The 22,470-nt window shown below is 39.5% G+C and overlaps 1 protein-coding gene across 2 annotated transcripts; it reads right to left on the minus strand.

Annotated features, from left to right (window-relative positions):
• Positions 1–19,874: 19,874 nt before the first annotated feature.
• Positions 19,875–22,072, minus strand: LOC141646171 (high mobility group B protein 7). Of its 2 annotated transcripts, none has more exons than XR_012545401.1 (7): positions 21,847–22,072; positions 21,575–21,730; positions 20,739–20,826; positions 20,512–20,598; positions 20,369–20,430; positions 20,217–20,272; positions 19,875–20,130 (listed from the first exon to the last, which is right to left on the minus strand). XR_012545401.1 is itself a non-coding variant. In XM_074454178.1 (7 exons), the coding sequence occupies exons 1-7, from the start codon at positions 21,912–21,914 to the stop codon at positions 20,103–20,105; spliced, it is 531 nt and encodes a 176-aa protein (XP_074310279.1). In that variant the 5' UTR covers positions 21,915–22,069; the 3' UTR covers positions 19,875–20,102. The 2 variants fall into 2 exon arrangements, 1 of the variants encoding a protein (XP_074310279.1); XM_074454178.1 differs by having other exon boundaries at positions 20,369–20,416; positions 21,847–22,069.
• Positions 22,073–22,470: the final 398 nt, after the last annotated feature.

Here is a 22,470-nt window from a genome sequence, read left to right on the forward strand (position 1 = left end):
TATCCCATATCGGATTCTTTGTGGGTTAGCCCCGTCCAAGTGGTACCTAAGAAAGGAGGTACCACGGTAGTGACAAATGAAAAAAATGAACTAATACCCACAAGAATGATCACCGGTTGGCGTATGTGCATTGACTATCGAAAATTAAACTCCGCAACAAGAAAGGATCACTTCCCCCTACCATTCATTGACCAAATGCTTGAGAGGTTAGCCTCCAACAAATTCTTTTGTTACCTTGACGGGTATTCGGGATTCTTCCAAATCCCTATACACCCGGATGACCAACATAAGACCACCTTCACATGCCCTTATGGTACTTTTGCATATAGGAGGATGCCTTTTGGTTTATGTAATGCCCCCGCCACTTTCCAATGATGCATGATGAGTGTCTTCTCCGATTACTTAGAGACCATAATGGAAGTTTTTATGGATGATTTTAGTGTTTATGGAAAGGACTTTGACTCATGTTTGCATAATCTTTCTCTTGTGTTGCAAAAATGTGAAGATGTTAGTCTTGTTTTAAATTGGGAAAAGTGTCACTTCATGGTCAATGAAGGAATTGTTTTGGGTCATTTGATTTCGGAAAAGGGCATCGAGGTCGATAAAGCTAAAGTTGAGGTGATAGAGAAACTCCCACCTCCCGTGAATGTTAGAGGGGTGAGAAGTTTTCTCGGTCACGCGGGTTTCTATCGCCGTTTCATAAAGGATTTTTCAAAAATAGCGAAACCCCTCACTCAACTTTTGCTTAAAGATGCACAATTCCTTTTCACTGATGAGTGTGTTGAAGCCTTTAATAGAATCAAGGAAGCACTAATCTCGGCACCGATCATCCAACCTCCAAATTGGGAATTACCTTTCGAGATTATGTGTGATGCTAGCAACTACGCCGTTGGAGCGGTTCTTGGCCAACGGGTAGGAAGAGCTCTTCATGCCATCTATTATATAAGCAAGACCCTCGACCCTTCCCAAGTGAATTATGATACAACCGAGAAGGAGCTTCTTGCCATTGTCTATGCTTTGGATAAATTCCGTTCCTACTTACTTGGATCCAAGGTGATTGTGTTTTCGGATCACCGTGCTCTCCGACACCTCTTGATAAAGAAGGAGGCAAAACCAAGATTGTTAAGATGGATTTTGCTTCTTCAAGAATTTGACTTGGAAATAAGAGACAAGAAAGGAACCGAGAATGTAGTGGCGGATCACTTGTCAAGGATCCGGTTTCATGATGAAAATGGAGAAACCCCGATCAATGACTCATTCCCCGACGATATTTTGATGGCCATTCAAACACAACTTGAAAGGCACATCACCCCATGGTTTGTCGATTATGCTAACTATATTGTTGGAAAAGTACTCCCTCCAAATTTGAACCACAACCAAAGGAAGAGATTCCTATTCGAAGTGAAGAGGTACTTTTGGGATGACCCAAACCTCTACAAGGAGTGTAGTGATGGGCTCTACCGGAGATGCATCCCTCAATGGGAAATCCAAGGAATCTTGGAAGGATGTCATTCATCACCCTACGGTGGGCACCATGGAGCAAGGAGGACCGTCGCAAAAATTCTCCAATCGGGCTTCTATTAGCCTACAATGTTTCAAGATACAAGAGAATTCATCATTCATTGCGATGCTTGTCAAAGAACGGGGAATATCTCTTGGAGGAACGAAATGCCACAAAGGGGCATTCTAGAGGTGGAGATCTTCGATGTTTGGGGAATCGACTACCAAGGGCCCTTTGTGACATCCAATGGGAATAAGTACATCCTTGTGGCCGTAGACTACGTCTCAAAGTGGGTGGAGGCAATTGCCACCCCAAATGATGATGCAAAAACGGTCACCAAGCTCTTCAAGAAGATAATCTTCCCAAGATTTGGAGTTCCTAGAGCAATTATAAGTGATGGAGGAACGCATTTCCATGAGAAGAAACTTGCATCTCTTTTGATCAAATATGGTGTTCAACATAGAACCGGCTTGAGATATCATCCTCAAACAAGCGGTCAAGTTGAGATTTCAAATAGAGAGATCAAGCAAATCCTTGAGAAAGTTGTGAACAAGACTCGGAAAGATTGGAGCACAAAGCTTGATGATGCTCTTTGGGCTTATAGAACGGCCTATAAGACTCCCATAGGAGCCTCCCCTTACAAGCTTGTCTATGGAAAAGCATGTCATTTGCCAATCGAATTGGAATACAAAGCTTATTGGGCAATCCGAGCACTTAATCTTGATCTCAAATTGAGTGGCAAAGGAGGATGATTCAAATTCAAGAGTTGGAGGAATTCCGACTACAATCCTATGAGAATGCAAAGATTTACAAAGAAAGAACGAAATTGCTTCATGATAAGAGAATTAGACAAAAGGCCTTGCACAAGGGAGACAAAGTCCTTCTATTCAATTCCCGCTACCGACTTTTTCCGGGAAAATTGAACTCTAGATGGATGGGTCCTTATGTGATAACCGAAGTTGGAAAATATGGAGATTTCGAACTCAAGGCGGAAGATGGAAGCAAGTTCAAGGTAAATGGTCAAAGGTTGAAGCCATACTATGAGGGAGCGTTTATTAGAGAGGTCGAGGTCACCTACCTCGGGCCTCCTCACCCTTGAAAGAACCATCAAAGGGAGAGTTTGGTGGAGTCCTCCCTAAACCACCACTTGTAAATATACTAACCCTTTAACGTGTATTTATTGTTTTATTGCATTTCTTTTAATAAATAGCATGAACTCTTTTCATGAGCGTAAGTGAGGGAGGGTTACTAATGAATTTTGAATGAAGGAAGGAACCAATTTTCAAGTGTGGGGACGCATCTAAGAGAGGAGAGAAAGTCAAAGGATGAATTCACAGCCTGAACACGTGCGTGTTCCCTGGAATCCGGCCGTCTTGCTGGAATCCGGGCGTTCTGAGGACAATCCGTCCGTCCTACTACGCTGAGAATCTGAAGATTTTTGGACTGAAGGTGAATCCGAGCGTCCCAAAAGGGAAAACGCCCGTCCTGAAGAATCCGGCCGGTTTTGCAGAAAGACGCCCGTCTTTCTACCTGTGCCTTTCAAGGAAAATCGCTGTAAAGGAATCCGTCCGTCTTCAAAAGAAGACGCCCGTCCCGATGAAAAGGAATCCGAGCGTCTCATGTTCGGGACGCCCGTCTTTGAGACGTCAAATTTTGGAAATTTCGCTGTGACAGAATCCGGGCGTATTACCCAGAATCCGCCCGTCCCGAGAAGCACGAATCCGAGCGTCTTCAGCTCGAATCCGCTCATCTTCCCACGGTGTTTTGACCCGACTTTTCCCTAATTAAATTACACCCCACCACACATATAGTGACACATCACTACTCCTTCCACTTGCATTATAAAACCCACCTCCTTATGACTCCCATACATATCCAAATCACTCTCTTAACCCACAAAATCAAAAAGCCCCAATTTTCTAGGGTTTCCAAAGACAACACTCAATCAACAAGGAGCATCCTTATCCTTTCACAAATCAAAAAAAAATCCAGCTCAATAATCAAGAATGGCACCAAGGAGATCCTCTTTTAGGAATGCAAGAAGACCAAGGATGAGGGGAAGTTCTTCTACCTCCCATGTCAACACATTAAGAAGGGAGCATGAAGAGATTGTAGATCTCACAAGACTTGATGACTTCTCAAATGTGGAATTTGTCAATGATGTGCAAAGATTAGTCTTCCACCGGCTTCTAAGTAAGAACATTCTTCCCACTAAGTTTTTATGTCATGATACTTTGAGGAAACTTGGGATTTATCACCAAGTGGAAGCTCTCTTTGAAGTTTTTGGTCTTTCAACCCTTTTTCGCATGTATGAACAAACTTATCGGTCACTTGTGCTTGAATTTTTGAGTTTTTTGAAGATTACAACCTTGAATAAAGTAATATACATAGAGTTTAGGTTGGAGAATGTTTCTAGGATGATGACCCTTGTAGAATTCGCAAATGTATTCGGGCTCGATGTTTCGCCTACCCGAACATCGAAACCCAAGAAGTATAGTGTTGAACCTTTGTGGAGAGCCATGACGGGCCGGGATTTCATTCATACCCAGGAATGTCTTGCTTTTCATATTCAAAATCCGATCTTGAGGCTTACATATCAATTTCTTTCGGGCACTCTACTTGCCCGCCGAGATCCGGCCATCGTGAACCAATTAGACCTTGTGTTTATGGAATCCTACCTCAACATTCAAGGAAGAAATGTGTATCACTTCAATGCACCTCTAGTATTGCTAGAGAAATGGGCAAAGTTTAGAAATGGGGACGATGATGGAATGAAGCACATAGTGAATGGAGGACTCATTACTAGGCTTGCAAAGCACTTCAACCCGAGATTTAATGAGAATAATGAGTATGCTCCTCTCTTGGGAAACACTAGGATAAACGAAGATCTTCTTCTTATTCACCACCATTGGATAACCCTTAAGGGGGTTGATAAGCGGATAAAGTGGTTAACAAAAGGAAGCGATCCGATTTATCTTCCAATGACCGACCTACCACGTATCTCCCCAAGAAGAGGAAACTTGTCTCCAATGCCATCCTACCTCATCCCAAGTCAAACAAGGCAAGCACCATCGCCTCCAAATCCACCATCACAACAACAAGAACAACAAACTCAAGATGAGAAGATCAAAGTGCCTCCCTACCCTTTTCCCTACCAACCGTATAACCATCCAAACCCCTTCATCCTCCCCCGTGACGACTTTGTCACGGGAATCTTACAAGATTTACACTACCGTCAATACGAAACCTCCGTGGACACTTACTATGCACTCTATCCTCAATATCACGAGATGGTTCGAAGAGGACGGGTTAGTAAGGAAGGATCATTCCCCTCATGGGCTCAAATGGATTTGTTCTTCCCCAATTCGGAGAGAGCTAATGAAGGGGCGAACGGGAGACAAGAGGAGGGGAGTGGCAATTCTTGTGGAGGAGACACGGTGGAGCTTGAGAGTGAAGAAGACGAATTCATGGACCCAAGTTTGAGTGATGCTTCAAAGGAGATTTGGGATAGCGATGTAGAGGGAGATGATGCCGATGTCTAAAAGACTACTTCATAGCTAGGTGGAGCGGGCGAGAGGCACCCACCTAAGTTTAAGTGAAGTTTTCTCACCTCTCCTCTTTATTTTTTAAAGTTTCATGAAAAGAAGTTTGTGTCTTGTTACCTTGTATTTTTATTAATCTTGATCATTGTTGGAGTAGTCCTAGCACCATAGAGGACTCACACCTCGGTACCATTGAGGTGTTCTCTTTTTATTGTTCCCACTTTCAAAATCCAAAATGACAAATTCGTTTCATGCATTGCATAGTGTGTGCATGAACTACACCCATCCTTGGGACATTAGCAATAGTGTCTAACTCGGTTTGGGGAAGTTAATGCATACACAACGGGAGGTAATCTAAATTATCCTCTCCGTCATAAACAAAAAACCATGCATCATGTAGTGTAGATTAGTGTAGATTGCATTTAGTATAAAAATCATGCATCATCTTTGCATAATTTCCCATCATTTTGGCCATTGAGGACAATGCCCATATTAGTGTGGGGATGGGAATTCTAACACTTAACTCTTATTCAAAAACCCAAAAAAATTGAAAAAATTTCGAAAATCATAAAAATTTGAAAAATCGAAAACCCAAAAACATGTTTATTTCCTTTTGTATATATTGTTCTATCCTTGTTCACATTGATCGACTACGCCACATCCGAGACATGAGGATATTGAAGACAGCATGGTATGATCTTTCCAATCTCCTTTTTCCTCTTTATGTTAATGACTATGTGGCTTTATTTTGATTGATGCGGTATAACAATGTGAACTTAGGACTTGCATTTAGTTTATATGTCATATTAGTTAGTAGAATCACTTGCATTAGGATGTTTATATTAGTTGCATCATAGCATGTAGTTGCATTTAGATAAAATGTTTTGAAAAATGCCTAATTAGGAACTTTGACAAGAGCAACTAAGCCATTACAAATACTTTTTCAACTTAAGACTTTGCCTACTAGAATGGTTGTAAAACACCCTAGATAGTGTCATACTAGTGTCTTTTGACCCATGACCCAAAGCCTAGTCAAGGGTTTGCATGTGAGTCACCTATATCCAACCCCGTGATGCGATGTGGACTTGGTTAACTTGTCTAGGTGACCTTGATTGACCTTGTGGTAAGGCAACCCAAAAATATTTTCTATCAATAAGTTTGAAGTGCTCATTTCTAAAGTTTTGTCATGTGGAAGTAATTTAATGCCAAGGAAACCTCAAGTGTTATGAATTGTTGAATGTTGAGAAATTTAAATTGTTTTGATGGAGGCGTACCACTTCGATGTGATTTGGAGCGGGATCCATTGAATTGGGCCCCCACACGGTTGTGAATTCGGCCGCCCAAAGACAGAGTGACTATCACCCCGAAAAGCTATTGTCTAGAGGTTAACTGGTTGCCTAATAAGCGATTGGCGAAAGCAAAGGACACTAGCCCGGAAGGGACAAACCCCATCTTAAATTTTTGAAATGTGAAAGTTGAATAAGGTCAATTTTTGAATACTAGTCATATCCACCCGTTATGTATAAAGATTTGAGCATTTCATACCCAAAAAGCCTTTTTGTCAAGCCACTTTGTCGAGCTTGGGACGATCCATGACCTTTACTTTTGTAGATAATTCGAGACTTGTCATGTCATATGCTACTAGCATCACAGGGATCTTCATTCCACCACCATCCGATCGCTCTTGACGAAAGCATTAGGAAATTGAGGACGAAAGTAGTCTAGTTTAACACCATTTGGAGGTGATTTAGTGCCATCCTCTTAGCCTTAGTAATTTGTTGAACTAGTATTTGTGAAGGATTACATGCTCTTAAATTTGTTCCTCTTTAGTGCCTCCGCCACTTGATGAGGAAGTGGCTATTCCTTTTATAGATGCATCCATTATGTGATTTTGTGTGCTTAATGTTTGGATGTGTCGCCATTTTGGCAAGACCCACCTTGTCTTGCAAGAAGGCATCCTACCTCATGGTTGTCTTGTTGTGAGTTGAAGGGGCGGAGTGAGACCCGGTAATTGTCTCATATCGGCTATGTTATTAGGTTAGTTTAAATAATGGTCCTAGTCTTTGTCACCTCTTTACTCGGGACGAGCAAAGGTTCGGTTTGGGGATATTTGATGTGACCATAATTAGCGCATATTTAGCCCCCGAATTAGCCTTGTTCCCATGCTTTTTAGTGCATATTTGGGTCATTTATTATCTTTAGTTCTATGTTTTGCATATTCTTTGAGATTTTGATCTCTTGGTAGGAAAGGAGTAAGAATCTTGCATTTTCATGGCAAAACGAGACTAAATTGATCGAATCCAATGACCAAGCATCAAGGAGAGACAAGATTAGAAGGCCTTTGTACATATTATAGTAGAAGAGCAATGTTTAGAAAGGATCCTTGAGTCCCCAAGGAAATCCCCAAGGAATTTACGAAGAAAAGGGAAGAAAAGAAGAAGAAATGTTGCTGAGGAACAATCCGTGCGGATTGTCTACAATCCGGCCGTCCTCCACATGCACAATCCGTGCGGTTTCATCCCAAGACGCTCGGGTTTGCATCCACCACAATCCGCCCGGATTCACCAGAAGCCGCCCGTGTTCCACCACCAAAATCCGCCCGTCCCGACTCCAAAACGCACGGATTCCTCTACAGCGCGATTTCGTCTTCTCTAAGCTACAAAGAAATAAGCCCTTCCTTCGAAAAATACCGGCTCCTCCCTGCTCAATCTAAAAAGTGTAATTACTAGTTTAGCCCTTAGTTAACCCTAATGCATCCCCCTAATTTCCACTATAAATACCCCATTAGTCTAATTAGAAGAGCATGTTCTTCTTATCAATTCTTAGAGTAGTTAATATCAATCAAATCTCTCTTTAGTTTTGTAATCAACAATTAATCAAGTTTTAATACAAGTTTTATTTCCTTAATCTCTCTTTTGTTCATCCTTTATTTTGGGTAATTGAAGATTATTTGGGTTATTATTGGGAGATTGACAACCTCTCAATCAAGCATCAAGTACTTCTTTTATCTTTGCTTTATTATTGGAATCATTAGTAGGTATAATCCTCTTAATCCCTTTTTAATTATTGTTAATTACTTTCATTTATTCATCATGTTTCATTTTGTTGGTATGATTGACAACCTTGCTAGCATGATCAACATGATAATGAGTGAGTAGTCTCTTAGCTAGGGTTAATGGGTGATTAGGGGAAACCAACATGGGGAATGATTCATGCTTAAATTAATATGCTTTCATGTTTTATTTGCTTGCTTGTTTTGATCTCAACTCATGCACATGTTATGTTTGATGAAATGCGAGCCTATGAATCTTTGCATTTTTTACCCATCACCTATCTTTTTAATGAGACTTGTAAGACATAAACCAACTCGAGTCTCATTAGACCATGCATGTTGTTGAGTAGGGAAGATTAAGTCGACTTGTAGGTGTTGTACAATCTAATCAATTCGGCTCCGGGACCCAAACTTTCCTAGGATTGTAAGTGATGTGACCATTAATTAGCGCACATTTAGTCCCCTAATTGAGCCTATTTTGCATACTATTATAACATTTCATGGCCATTTTATCCGTCAAAACCTTCCTATTTGCTTTTCTATCGCATTTCATATGTTTTGTAGAAAAGGAGATAATAAGGCGGAAATTCCCGTCTTTTCGTGCACATTTGGAAGCTTATTGATGATAATAGATGGACTAGTATGAAGAGGAAGCAAGGACTAAAGACCAATCTCGCAAGAATAAAAATGGAAATGAGCAAAAAGGGGAAGAAAAGAAGATGTACCACGGCTGAAGAACAATCCGAGCGGATTGTCTTAAATCCGCCCGTCTCCACAACACAATCCGAGCGTCCTGCTCCCTAATCCGCTCGGATTGCCCCACTAGAATCCGTCCGGATTCCCATGAATCCGCTCGGATTCCTTGACCAGAATCCGGCCGTCCCGACTCCAATCCGCCCGGATTCCTTCACAGCATGATTTCGTCTTCTCCAAACTTCAAAGAAAGAAGCCCTTCCTTCAAGAGATACCGGCTTCTCCTTGCTCAAAACTAAAAAGTGTAGTTACTAGTTTAGCCCTTAGTTAACCCTAATGCATCCACCTAATTTCTACTATAAATACCCCATTTGTAAATAATCAAAGGGGCATCCCTTTATGTTGTTTTAGAGTAGAAAATCCTTCTTTAGATTAGATTAGGAGTAGATTAGAATAGATTACTCTTTAATCTTTCCACAAATTACACATTAATCTCTCCTTAATTATTGTTCAAGTTTATTATTCAAGTTTATTATTGGGTAATTGAAGATTATTGGGTTATTATTGGGAGATTGACAACCTTCCATCAATCATCAAGTTTCTTCTATTATTCTTGCTTTATTGTTTGGATCATCTTAAGTTGGTATAATTCCTTTACTCTTTAATCTTTATTGTTCATTTCTTCATTCTATTATCATGTTTATACTTGTTGTGATGATTGACACCATTAATGACATGTTTCCCATGATAATGAGTGAGTAGTCTCTTAGCTAGGATTAATGGGTAATTAGGGGAAACCAACATGGGATTGATTCATGCTTAATCTAATATGTTCACATGATTAAATTGCTTGCTTGTTGTGATGTCAACTTTATGCACATGTTATGTTTGATGAAATGCTAAGCCTATGAATCCTTGCATTTACAACCATCTCTTATCTTTTCAACTTGACTTGTAAGACATAAACCAACTCGAGTCTTGTTAGACCATACATAGAAGTTGATTAGGAGGAAAGTAAGTCGACTTGTAGGTGTTGTACAATCTAATCGATTCGGCTCCGGGACCCAACTCTTCCTAAGAACCGTAAGATATAACCCAACTCGGTTCCTCCACAACATTAATTGCTTGCAACCTTGTAAACATGTTTGTATGATCAAAACCATGAATCCCCTATGACCCCATGATATCCTAGCACTTTTAATCAATTGTTTACATTTCTTAGTTCATTGTTTGCTCTACTTTGTTACTTTCATTAGTTTAGACACAACTACAAACCCAACCAAATTGTGACACTAGCATAAATTGAGATAGATAGACTTAGAACCCAAAGCACACCGTCCCATGGATCGACCTCGACTTACCGCTAGCTAGTTGTATGTTGAGTATTATAAATGTGTTTGATTGGATGAGTGACGACATCAACCGGATCAAAATGGCGCCGTTGCCGGGGACGGTGCTATGTGATTAAGTTCTTACTTGTTTGTCTATTTTTATTTTTGCTTTCACCTTGAGGAACTTGTTCCTCGAGGCTTGTTCTTACCATTTTCGTGTAGTTTCCATGTTTGTAGTTATCTCCTTGTCTTAGTTATGATGACTCAAGACTTGGTTTATGGAGTATGTGGTGGATCTTTTGAGTATGACTATGGGTATGGGGAGTTTGAGAAGCAAGTCAACACAAACCTACCTTATTATTTGTACAACGAAAATCCTAACCACTACCCCAATTTTTCCCACCAAAAGCACCACACCCAATATCAACAACAACCACCCACCCAATACCCATTTCACAATGAACTTCAATTGCCACAATACAACCACTTTCACACCCACCCACAACAAGAAGATAAACCCATTGAAAATATGATTCTTCAAATGATGGGAGATCAACAAAACTTCTTCAAACAAATGCTAGAGGAGAGCCAAAAGAGGGACAATGTCCTTCAAAGCATTGTTTCCCAAAGTGAGGAGTTGGAGATTCAAATTGACCAATTAAAAGAATTCCAAGCAATCACTCACCACCATTCTTTGGATATTGAGCATAAATGCGAGTTTGAAGTAGTGACTTTTGACATGGAAGATGAGAAGTGGGAGGAGCCAAATTCCTTGAGCTCTTGTGACTATGAGAGTGTTGTGTTTAATGAGGAAGACATGAGATTGAGCAAACCAAATGTTCTTAGCCTTTGTGAGTATGAGGGTGTGTCCTTTGATGTGAACATTGAGGTGTTGGAAAAAGAGCTAAAAGAAGCCCCCATTCATGATTTACGTAAAGATAGCAACAATGATGATGAACCTAGAGGAGGGATTCACAATATTACCTTGCTTGAGGAGCCTATCCTTGAAACATTTGAGATACCTTATCATGAAGAAGAACGTCCTTCCTTTATCCTTCATGAAGACCACTTGGCACCTATCATGGAGCCAATGATCATTGAAGAGGATATGTTAGATCTTCTTCAAAAAGCCAAAGTGTCTTACAAGAGTTATTTGGTGAAAAAGCTCAAAGAGAAAATTGCTCGTGAGGCTACTTGTGAAGATTTGGCACCCATAATCTCAACTCCTATGGTATCCAATCATCAAAGTCATGAAAACTCTCCTTCCACCTTGGAAGGATTGAAGAATCAAAATGCTATCATCATCACCAAAATTGAAGGAGAAGTTGGTAAGTGGAGTCCACGGATGGAAATGAACCACACTTCATGCTTAATCTTAACAAGAATCATGGATGTATTTACTTGAAGCATCGGGAAAGCTCTAGTGCCAAGGACAAGGTGAAAGAAAGGATGTATGACAAACTTCCTTGGCCAAATTTCATCTTCAAGTGGAGCAACCCATACTTATGCTTGTTTGGAGCTTGCTCACAAGCTTTTGATCTTCTACTAAGAGCCTTAAGCTCTATGGATAAAAACTTCTACAAATTGAACTAGTTTGGTGGAGTCCTACCTCAAACCACCATTTGTAAGATATTTCTTGAACCTCTTTATTTTGTATAATATTGTACATTTTATTTTTGCATTTAATTTCTTGCATAAGAGAGAAGAGAGAGAGAGTCATCTTACATGATTTATGAGCAAATTTCAGAAAAAGATAAGGAAAAAGGAGAAAATCAGTGAAAAGGGGTTTATCATTTCACGAAAGAAGGAAGAAGAAAGAGAAAGAAGCAGAGACGCTCGGATCCAAGCAAATCCGCCCGTCCAGGGCCCACGGAAGAGAAAAGCTGAAACTGCTGAAGAATCCGTGCGGATTCGAAGAAATCCGCCCGTCCCCTACAATCCGTCCGTCCTCTTCACGGGACGCCCGTCCCAAATGACGTCCAGAAGCAAAATTTTATTCTGCGCTAGAATCCGTGCGGATTATCAAGAATCCGCCCGTCCTGAACAATCCGTCCGTCCCGAACGAAATCCGCCCGTCTTGTCCCTGCTTCTCAACCGACAGATTTCTCTGTTCTAGAATCCGTGCGGATTCTACAGAAGACGCCCGTCTTGCCCATCGAGAATCCGTCCGTCCCGTCTGCAATCCGCTCGGATTGTACTGTTCATGCGAGAAAAAACGGGTCAGGTCCAACCCTATCCGTTCGGATTCCCTTCTTCTTCTATATAAACACCCCCCTTCTCCCTCATTTCCTCATCTTATCAAACCCTAAAACACTCTCTTCAATCCTCAAAATCACCTTCATATCCTCAAAATCACCCACATCACCCACATCACCCCCATCACCAACATGAGTTCCAAGGGAAAGGCCAAGAAATTGTTTGATTCGATCGGAAAGAAGCGTGAGGGATCATCCTCTTCAACACCACGAGATGTGATAATGAGGGGAGGTATTGAACAACTCAACAACTTCCAAGAAGTGATCTTCATATCCGACGACCACCGCGAAAATTTCGTCGAGCTTCTAGGTAAGAAATACGAACCTACTCAATTTGTTGACACTAGGGTGTTGGAAATCCTTAAGATAAGGTACCCTACCGAGGCGTTCTTTAATGGCCTTGGCATTGGGGACCTTTTCCATGCTCATGAAGAGACTTACCTTAGTCTCACCCTTGAGTTCTTGAGTAGCCTTCGCATTGTGGCGGATGCCCGCAACAATTTAGGCATGGAGTTTAGGTTATGCAACCGAGACCATGTTCTTTCTCTTGAGGAATTTGCCTATGTTTTCGGTCTTCAAATACCCACCGCCTATACCGACAAGCCCGATAATTTTAGTGTGGATCTTCTTTGGAAAGCTATTTCCGGGAGGAACTTTACCCATATAAAGCGTTGCTATACATTTGCTATTCAACACCCGGTGATTCGATTCACCGAACGCTTCGTAGCCGGATGCATCAATGGGAGGTACGAGCAAGATCGGTGTACTCTCATCGACTTAACTTTTCTTGAGTCTCATTTGAATGTTCGAGCGGTGAGGCGTTATAACTTCAATACGCCACTTGAGATACTCAATAGGTTCAATGACTTTGCTCAAGGAATATCTCAACTTAAAACCTTCGTGATGGGAGGTCTAATTACAATGTTGGCTAAACACCTTTGCCCCGGGTTCAATGCCCGAGGAACCTATGTTCCTCTTGAAGGGAGGACTTTGATTGATGAGCACACCATCTTCTATAGTCACCGGTGGTGCAACTACACTCAAGATGAGAGCGTGGAATGGTACACCAAGGGTTGCACTTCGATGATCCTTGAAGGATGGAAGATACCGGGCATCGAACCACGATTGAGTCCATACTCCCCTCCACCAAGCTACCTCCTTGATATCCAAATTCTTGATAATCCCCCTCAAAGGGAAGAGCCACGCCGTCAACCACCTCGTGGAGGGCCGGGCATACAAATGCGCCCACCTTCCTACGTCCCTATCCCACCTTACCCTATTCCGCATACCCCTTTCCAACCGGCAATCCCCAATACCCCGGATATTAATGATTTGATGGCACTCATGAATAGAGTGGACCTTGGGGTGCACAAAGGGAGGGAAGACAACTACCTAGCCCTCTACCCCCAATACTATAACATGGCTCAACAAGGGTATATTGACCCCAATGGTCCTAAACCCTCTTGGGCACAACCGGAGCTCTTGTTCCCAAATTATGGGAACCAAGCTTGGGGTCGCGGCGATGGAGGGCATTCTAGCCAAGGTGGAGGGTACTCGGGTCAAGAAGGAGCTTTTGACCAAGGAGGATATTGGGGCCAAGCACCCGGACATGATCAAGCCGGAAGCTCTCATGGTTATGGCTATGACCAAGATGGGGATGACGAGTGAAAGAGGCCTACTTCACCACTTCCACTTGTATGATATCCATCTCTCCCTCTCTCTTTTATATTTACATTGCATTTAGTATAGCATTTAGGTTGCATTTGTATTATATTTCATATTGCATTTGCATTAGTTAGTCCATTTACATTAGTTTGCATTGTAATATATTTCATAAGATTCATGTAGATAGTTTCATATAGATTAGAACTCATGCATAGTTACTAATGGCCAAACCTATTCATTTCTACACTAGAAATAGTGTTTAAATCGGTTTGGGGAGGTTTGATCATAGGTGACCATAGTTTACTAGAAATCATGCATCATATAGTATAGTTTAGATTGCATTCATTTGTTATATATGTCATATAGAATTGCATTTAGTTAGAGCATGCATTCATTCATATCATATCATTGCATTTGTACTTCAATTTCCATAAAATCAAAAATCCAAAAACATGTACTTTCTTTTTTATTCCTACTCCTACATGTACATTGAGGACAATGTCCAAAATAAAGTGGGGGATGGGAATTTATATTCCAAAATGCATAAAAATTGAAAAATTTCGAAAAATCCCAAAAAATATGTCTTTTAATTTCATAAAAACAAAAACCATAAAAATTTGAAAAATTGAAAAACCAAAAACAAGTTCATTTCCTTTGTAGTGTAGTCTTGTATATATTGTTTGTATATATTGTGTTTGTTCATCCTTGTTCACATTGATTGACTACGCCACATCCGAGACATGAGGATATTGAAGACCGCATGGTATGATCTTTCCAATCTCCTTTTTCCTCTTTATGTTAATGACTATGTGGCTTTATTTTGATTGATGCGGTAAAAACAATGTGAACTTAGGACTTGCATTTAGTTTATATGTCATATTAGTTGGTAGAATCATTTGCATTAGTATGTTTATATGTTAGTTGCATCATGGCATGTAGTTGCATGTTAGAAAAATTTTGCGAAACCGTCTACTTGGGAAGCTTGACAAGTGTATATAGGCCCTAGTAGATGCTTTTTCTTCTTAAGACTTTGCTTGTTAGAATACTTGTAAAACACCCTAGGATGTGTCATGCTAGTATCCTTTGACCCATGGATTAAGGCCTAGTCAAGAGTACCTTGTGGTGTGATAACTCCTTGGCTACCGTTTATTCCAAGGTGACCCTTGAAACCATGCATACTTCTATCATTCATCCATGTTCTACCACATTTTTGTCATCAAAGGGAATGGGCACAAAAAGAAATCAATTTGAGTTCAATGAAGTGAAAAGTAAAAGAAAGTTTGCAAAAAAATGCATCAAAAGAAAAGAGGAGCAAAAATAGAACTCCTAAAGCTTCAAATATAAGGCACCCTCGTTACTAATTGGGGTGACTTTGAAAATGTTCAAAAAGAAATGCAAAAAGTTGTCAAGTATTGAAATGCCAAAAATCAAAAAGAAATGGCAAAGAAAGTGTTCTCAAATGTCAAATGCCACAAGAAATTGGGGGGAAAAACAAAAACAAAGCAAACTCCCAAAGTGAAACTCAAATATCTATTGATCCCTTTATCCATCATATCCATTTTTGTGCATGGTAGAGAGGGGACGACCCTTCTTCTTGTCTAGGCAAGAGGGGGAATTCCGCGATCCTCCAGTGTTTCTAACGCCATAGGGAGTCTACTCTTGACAAAAGCATTTAACGATTGAGGACAAAGGTACCCTAGCTTGACACATTTTGGAGGTGATTTATTGGTATCCTTCTAGGCTTAGTAGTTTGAACAAATTGCATCTATGAAGGATTGTGTACCCTTGAATTGCTTCCCTTGTAGGTAATTTCCGCCACTTAGATGAGGAAAGTGGCTATTCTTTTGTAGATGCATCCATTACTTGATTTTGTGTGCTTAATGCTTGGATGTGTCGCCATTTTGGCAAGCCCCACCTTGCCTTGCAAGAAGGCATCCTACCTCATGGTTGTCTTGTTGTGAGTTGAAGGGGCGGAGTGAGACCCGCTAATTGTCTCATATCGGTTATGTTATTAGGTTAGTTTAAATAAAGGTCTAGTTTTAGTCACCTCTTTACTCGGGACGAGTAAAGGTTCGGTTTGGGGATATTTGATGTGACCATTAATTAGCGCACATTTAGTCCCCTAATTGAGCCTATTTTGCATACTATTATAACATTTCATGGCCATTTTATCCGTCAAAACCTTCCTATTTGCTTTTCTATCGCATTTCATATGTTTTGTAGAAAAGGAGATAATAAGGCGGAAATTCCCGTCTTTTCGTGCACATTTGGAAGCTTATTGATGATAATAGATGGACTAGTATGAAGAGGAAGCAAGGACTAAAGACCAATCTCGCAAGAATAAAAATGGAAATGAGCAAAAAGGGGAAGAAAAGAAGATGTACCACGGCTGAAGAACAATCCGAGCGGATTGTCTTAAATCCGCCCGTCTCCACAACACAATCCGAGCGTCCTGCTCCCTAATCCGCTCGGATTGCCCCACTAGAATCCGTCCGGATTCCCATGAATCCGCTCGGATTCCTTGACCAGAATCCGGCCGTCCCGACTCCAATCCGCCCGGATTCCTTCACAGCATGATTTCGTCTTCTCCAAACTTCAAAGAAAGAAGCCCTTCCTTCAAGAGATACCGGCTTCTCCTTGCTCAAAACTAAAAAGTGTAATTACTAGTTTAGCCCTTAGTTAACCCTAATGCATCCACCTAATTTCTACTATAAATACCCCATTTGTAAATAATCAAAGGGGCATCCCTTTATGTTGTTTTAGAGTAGAAAATCCTTCTTTAGATTAGATTAGGAGTAGATTAGAATAGATTACTCTTTAATCTTTCCACAAATTACACATTAATCTCTCCTTAATTATTGTTCAAGTTTATTATTCAAGTTTATTATTGGGTAATTGAAGATTATTGGGTTATTATTGGGAGATTGACAACCTTCCATCAATCATCAAGTTTCTTCTATTATTCTTGCTTTATTGTTTGGATCATCTTAAGTTGGTATAATTCCTTTACTCTTTAATCTTTATTGTTCATTTCTTCATTCTATTATCATGTTTATACTTGTTGTGATGATTGACACCATTAATGACATGTTTCCCATGATAATGAGTGAGTAGTCTCTTAGCTAGGATTAATGGGTAATTAGGGGAAACCAACATGGGATTGATTCATGCTTAATCTAATATGTTCACATGATTAAATTGCTTGCTTGTTGTGATGTCAACTTTATGCACATGTTATGTTTGATGAAATGCTAAGCCTATGAATCCTTGCATTTACAACCATCTCTTATCTTTTCAACTTGACTTGTAAGACATAAACCAACTCGAGTCTTGTTAGACCATGCATAGAAGTTGATTAGGAGGAAAGTAAGTCGACTTGTAGGTGTTGTACAATCTAATCGATTCGGCTCCGGGACCCAACTCTTCCTAAGAACCGTAAGATATAACCCAACTCGGTTCCTCCACAACATTAATTGCTTGCAACCTTGTAAACATGTTTGTATGATCAAAACCATGAATCCCCTATGACCCCATGATATCCTAGCACTTTTAATCAATTGTTTACATTTCTTAGTTCATTGTTTGCTCTACTTTGTTACTTTCATTAGTTTAGACACAACTACAAACCCAACCAAATTGTGACACTAGCATAAATTGAGATAGATAGACTTAGAACCCAAAGCACACCGTCCCATGGATCGACCTCGACTTACCGCTAGCTAGTTGTATGTTGAGTATTATAAATGTGTTTGATTGGATGAGTGACGACATCAACCGGATCAGTAAGATATAACCCAACTCAATCCATCACAACAATAATTGCTTGCTTATAATTTGAGAACATGTTTGTATGATCAATTCCCATGATTCCCCTATGACCCCATGACACCCTAGTGCTTTTTATCAATTATTTACAACCCTTTTAATTCATCTTGCTTGTTTAATTGCATTGCTATTTTAGTTAGTGACCTTCTACACAAACCCAAATTGTGACACCCCTAAGACACCACTAGTTTCAATAGAAATCTCATCTCAATTCCCGTCCCTTGGGATCCGACCTTTACTTGCCTCTTTACTAATTGTAGAGTTGTTTGTGAAGCTATAAATTGTGTTTTGATTCGGACGTGACCCAACGACCACATCTATTTAATTGTGAACACGAAACGGACCGATCAGTGGCATATGAAATGGCTTATGCGTGGGTTATGACTTGGCTCTTATTACCTTGACGTTTTTTACCCTGAAAGTCTCCCTCCAATTCCCCCTTCTTCTTTCTTTTCTTCTTCTTCTTCTTCTTCTTCCCTTTTCTTGTTCTTCCTTTTATTAATTGTTGTATTTATTCCTAAATCTTAATCAAACCACCCAAATTTATGTCTTCCTCAAATTTAAAAAGCGAGCCAATAGAGAAACAGCCAACATAAATAGAGTGCACAACATAAACTGCGTGTTAAAATGCTCGGAGATGAATTAAATGAACGATAACAAGGAGAAATGCGAAGAGAGAATTAAAAGAAAGGCCATTACGATTGAGGTACACTTTAGCAACGGTTAAAGCAGTATGCAATTGACAGTGATAATTGGCTCAAGACCATGTGATTATGACAGGGATGCAAAAAGATTTAGTAAAATTAGCAACAGACCTTGAATCGTCATCAAATAGGAACGAATTACTACTTACATTGTTTGAATCTTCCGTCATTAGTGCCCCGTGTTAGCAATAACCTAGCCACAAACACTCCTCCGGTAATGGTGTACCAGGTTCTTTTCAATAGGTATTTTGGTAGATCTTTGGAGAGGTGGGAGTACTAACGGGAAGAAGGAGAAAAAGGAAGAAAATGAAAATGAAGAACAAGTAAAAAAAGGGGTTGAATAAGGGTGATAAATAAAGGAGAATAATGAGGGAATAATTGGGGGAATTGGACGGACATGTAAAGGGTAAAAAAAGTCAAGGCTATGAGCCAACTCATAGGCCACATAAGACACTTAATATTCCAATTTGACGGAATTATAGTTATGGGTCACGTTAAATGCAAATTAATGGACTTCCGAGTTAACATTTTGCTTTTCTGATTTGCAGGGTTACCATATGAAATATGAAAAAATTGAGTATCATCATATAGAAAAACCCTTATAATTTTTTATTAATATGTAACTAAAGATATGAAAAAAGAAAACGAGCATTGATATACGTGTATAAAGCAAATGTATAGAATTGATTGAAATGGAGGAAATAATTATTATAATTAATGAATGAAAAAAACTTTCGTGTTCAAGATATTCTTCAGGATCGTACCACCAACAAACTCTGAAAGTTTGTTGATCTTGAACTCATCCATGTATTTGATACATTCTCCTCGTAGTTGGAAACGTGGTCCTCCTGTGGGGATGTTCCTTAGAGCATCTCAAAGATTTTTGTAAGAAGTTTGGATTGTCAAAATCCATGGTCACCGTCCTGGATCAAGAGCCGAAACTTTGATACCACTTATGATACAAAAATGACTAGAAAGAATAAGATTCGTGCATTTGCAGCGGAAACTATCTAAACAGGATACCACATAGATTTGAGGATTCTCTTGCAATGCAACAATCATTGTAAGAACACCAATATTGTTGATTGTACCATTTCAGTACAATATTATGCTCATGTGCGCCTGCTGCCAGAAACCAGTGAGGTCGGTTACACAACGTAATAGATGAAAACCTAATAGATTTATAAAGGACTACAGAGTAGCTTAAAATTCTAAACAGGCTGACAACTTTGTAGTGGGTGCAATGCTGCAAAAATTAAAGATCCACACAAAAAAAAAGCCACCCACAGAAATGATCCAAATACTAGTGTTAATGCTAATGATGCTTAATAGCAGCTACGGAGTAGTATAAACACTAGCTATCATCCGAATTCTAGGCTATACAACAGCTATATTGACTTGCCCTAAACAAGATAGAAGAAAATGGCAAAACTATGAACATTTGCTTTTCCACCATGGCCAAAGCAATAAGTTGTTCATCATCGATTAGGCAAACAAAACCAATATACAAAATTTGGGAGCTGCAGCATTTTTATCATCGATGCCATGGACACGTCAGCGGCCTGTTCGTCAAATGAAACATTGAGAATCTTAGAAATTACATTAGTAATATGAGCTTAATTAGTTAAAATGAATGTGAGAAAGGTACCAGTCACAGGTATCACAGCATTCAGAACTGTCGGAGTTCTCATAGTCTTCAAATTGCTGATATAAAAGACAGTGTTAGAAGTAACCTTAAATAACACTTCGTATAAGTTTGAATCGTAAAATTGAGTCTAACTGAGATGGCCGGATGGTTACCAGAGCAACCTTCCCAACTAATGCTGAATCTGCCTCGTCATCTTCCTCCTGCACAGTTGAATCTGCGTTTAAAAAGTCGTACAGAAATCGTGTTCCACTGAATTTTTAGTATGTCCGTTAAATCATAGTTTAAGGATGCTTACTTGAGACATTTCATTCATTTCCTGATGTAAGAGTTTTAGATAAACATTCTCTACTTTCTGAGCATGAAGAATAAAAGGCCATTGCTCCTGTATAAGTTAAAACAGCTTGTAATCTATATAGCTAGACCACGCGTGAAAAACGTAAATGGACGACATAGTTCTCATCAGGAATCTGTTTTATATAAATCACGTGTCACAACACTAATGTAAACATCAAACAAATATACCTTGGTCGACATATTCTTCCATTTCTCGAAAGCTTCGCGGTTAATCTCAACCAAATCATGAGCTTTACAGGTTTCCGCATAGCTCTCCCTGAAAACCCAACAACCAAATCACAAATGTCCTATCAAGTACAAAGTATACAAGTATAAAATCTCACGAATACTCTATATAGAAATGGCAGTCAAATTGAAAATGGGGACTTTGTTAAAATTGATTCTTTCCCCAGAATCCGGAGTATGAAATCCCAAATAGAATAATTGCATTAAAAACTAATCACTCCGTCCCGGTTATTTGTTTAACTTTGTTTTTGAGCATCCGCAATGGTGAGGTGCCCCATATTTTATCTTTCCTTTTCTTATTCGTCCACCTTATTTTCCACTAATTTTTCCATTTACTCTCCCCATTTTATAATTACATCTCCGCAATAATGAGGTTCCCCAACAATTCCAATATACATGTAATATTTTGGGAACCTCCCTAAAAGAACACATATTTTGCCTTGTATTTTGTTGAGGACCTTCCCTAAAAGTAGTGGAACCCCATATTAGGAGAGAGGAGGTATGGGGAGCTAAAATACCACCTTTGCGGATGCTCTTAACTTTGTTTTTGGTACAAAGACCAAAGAAAGAGAGAGGCGTCAATTATAAGATGACAAGTGTGTACCAAATTGGGTGGGGTGGATCAACTTGTCAATTAAAGGCATTTCCTAATATGAAAAGGAAAAACAATTGACTCAGAAACTCAAAATGAAACAGTAAACAAATGACTAGGATGGAGGCAATAATTAGCACACCAGTAATCAACTCAATGAATAGTATCGGAGAATTGAAGATAGTACATGAAGAAGAGAAATGGCGATCTGGGTTCCTCATACACTAATTTCTCCTTACAAAAGATGTTGTTGGTCTTCCTCTTTAATCTTTTCAAATCCCTCTTCGCTTTGCAATTATGCATGTCCATTAATGCTACTGGGACCGAAACTCCACATTCATCACTGTGACCACCCAAAAACACAACACAGCGGTTTCATACAAGAACGATAGTACTATCAATGTGAAACAATAACAATGAAATCCAATACAGGTATTGTCTAAGGAGGGGCAACATTACCAATTCTGAAAACCGCTCCCGTCGGGGGCGCGGCGAAGAGCTCGAACCCTTTTCTGAGTTCTTACCATTGAAGCAAAACAAGTTATGTTTTTCTTTAAACAATTAAACTAACATATTTCCAGAAAAAAAACATGGAATTTAATCAAAATGAACTACAGAAGGAAAAGATGTATCGCTTTTTGTTTCCCACTTTCGTTTTCAATTATAACATGTGAGCGGTATATTAAAAATGAAAATTAGTTCATTGGCGCCAAAATAGTTACGGTGTATTTCGTTTTTCAATTAGTCTCTCACTACAGAGAACCCGCTTTAAAAATAAAGCTTAAAAATAAATCATTTATCGTTTTTGGTTGTTTTTGAAAATATTTGTCAAAATAATGTTCAGCTCAGCAACCTGAAACACAAAAGTAGGAAAAAAAAACTTCTATAAAATGGACTGAAGCAAACACGTCATGGGAATGACGGGTTTTGGGAAGGAAACACGCCAGTCCCACTCGTGTGTCTATGTATAATTTTTTTTTTTTTTTTTTAAGTTAATAAGAGTCTATCAGTTGGAGAAAAAACTACTTTAAAGACACGTCATTGGTAATAGCGTGTTTGTTCCGTATTTTAGGTTTTGAAAAC

Source organism: Silene latifolia, chromosome 3, assembly GCF_048544455.1.
Source record: "Silene latifolia isolate original U9 population chromosome 3, ASM4854445v1, whole genome shotgun sequence".
In the NCBI taxonomy this organism is placed as follows: Eukaryota; Viridiplantae; Streptophyta; class Magnoliopsida; order Caryophyllales; family Caryophyllaceae; genus Silene; species Silene latifolia.

Coding starts and splice junctions, on each gene's coding strand:
- LOC141646171 (XM_074454178.1), bottom strand. CDS start 21,914: ATGGTAAGAACTCAGAAAAGGGTTCGAGCTCTTCGCCGCGCCCCCGAC. Junction 20,599..20,738: donor GGAAGAATATGTCGACCAAG/GTATATTTGTTT, acceptor TAACTTATACAG/GAGCAATGGCCTTTTATTCT. Junction 20,273..20,368: donor TAGTTGGGAAGGTTGCTCTG/GTAACCATCCGG, acceptor CTTTTATATCAG/CAATTTGAAGACTATGAGAA.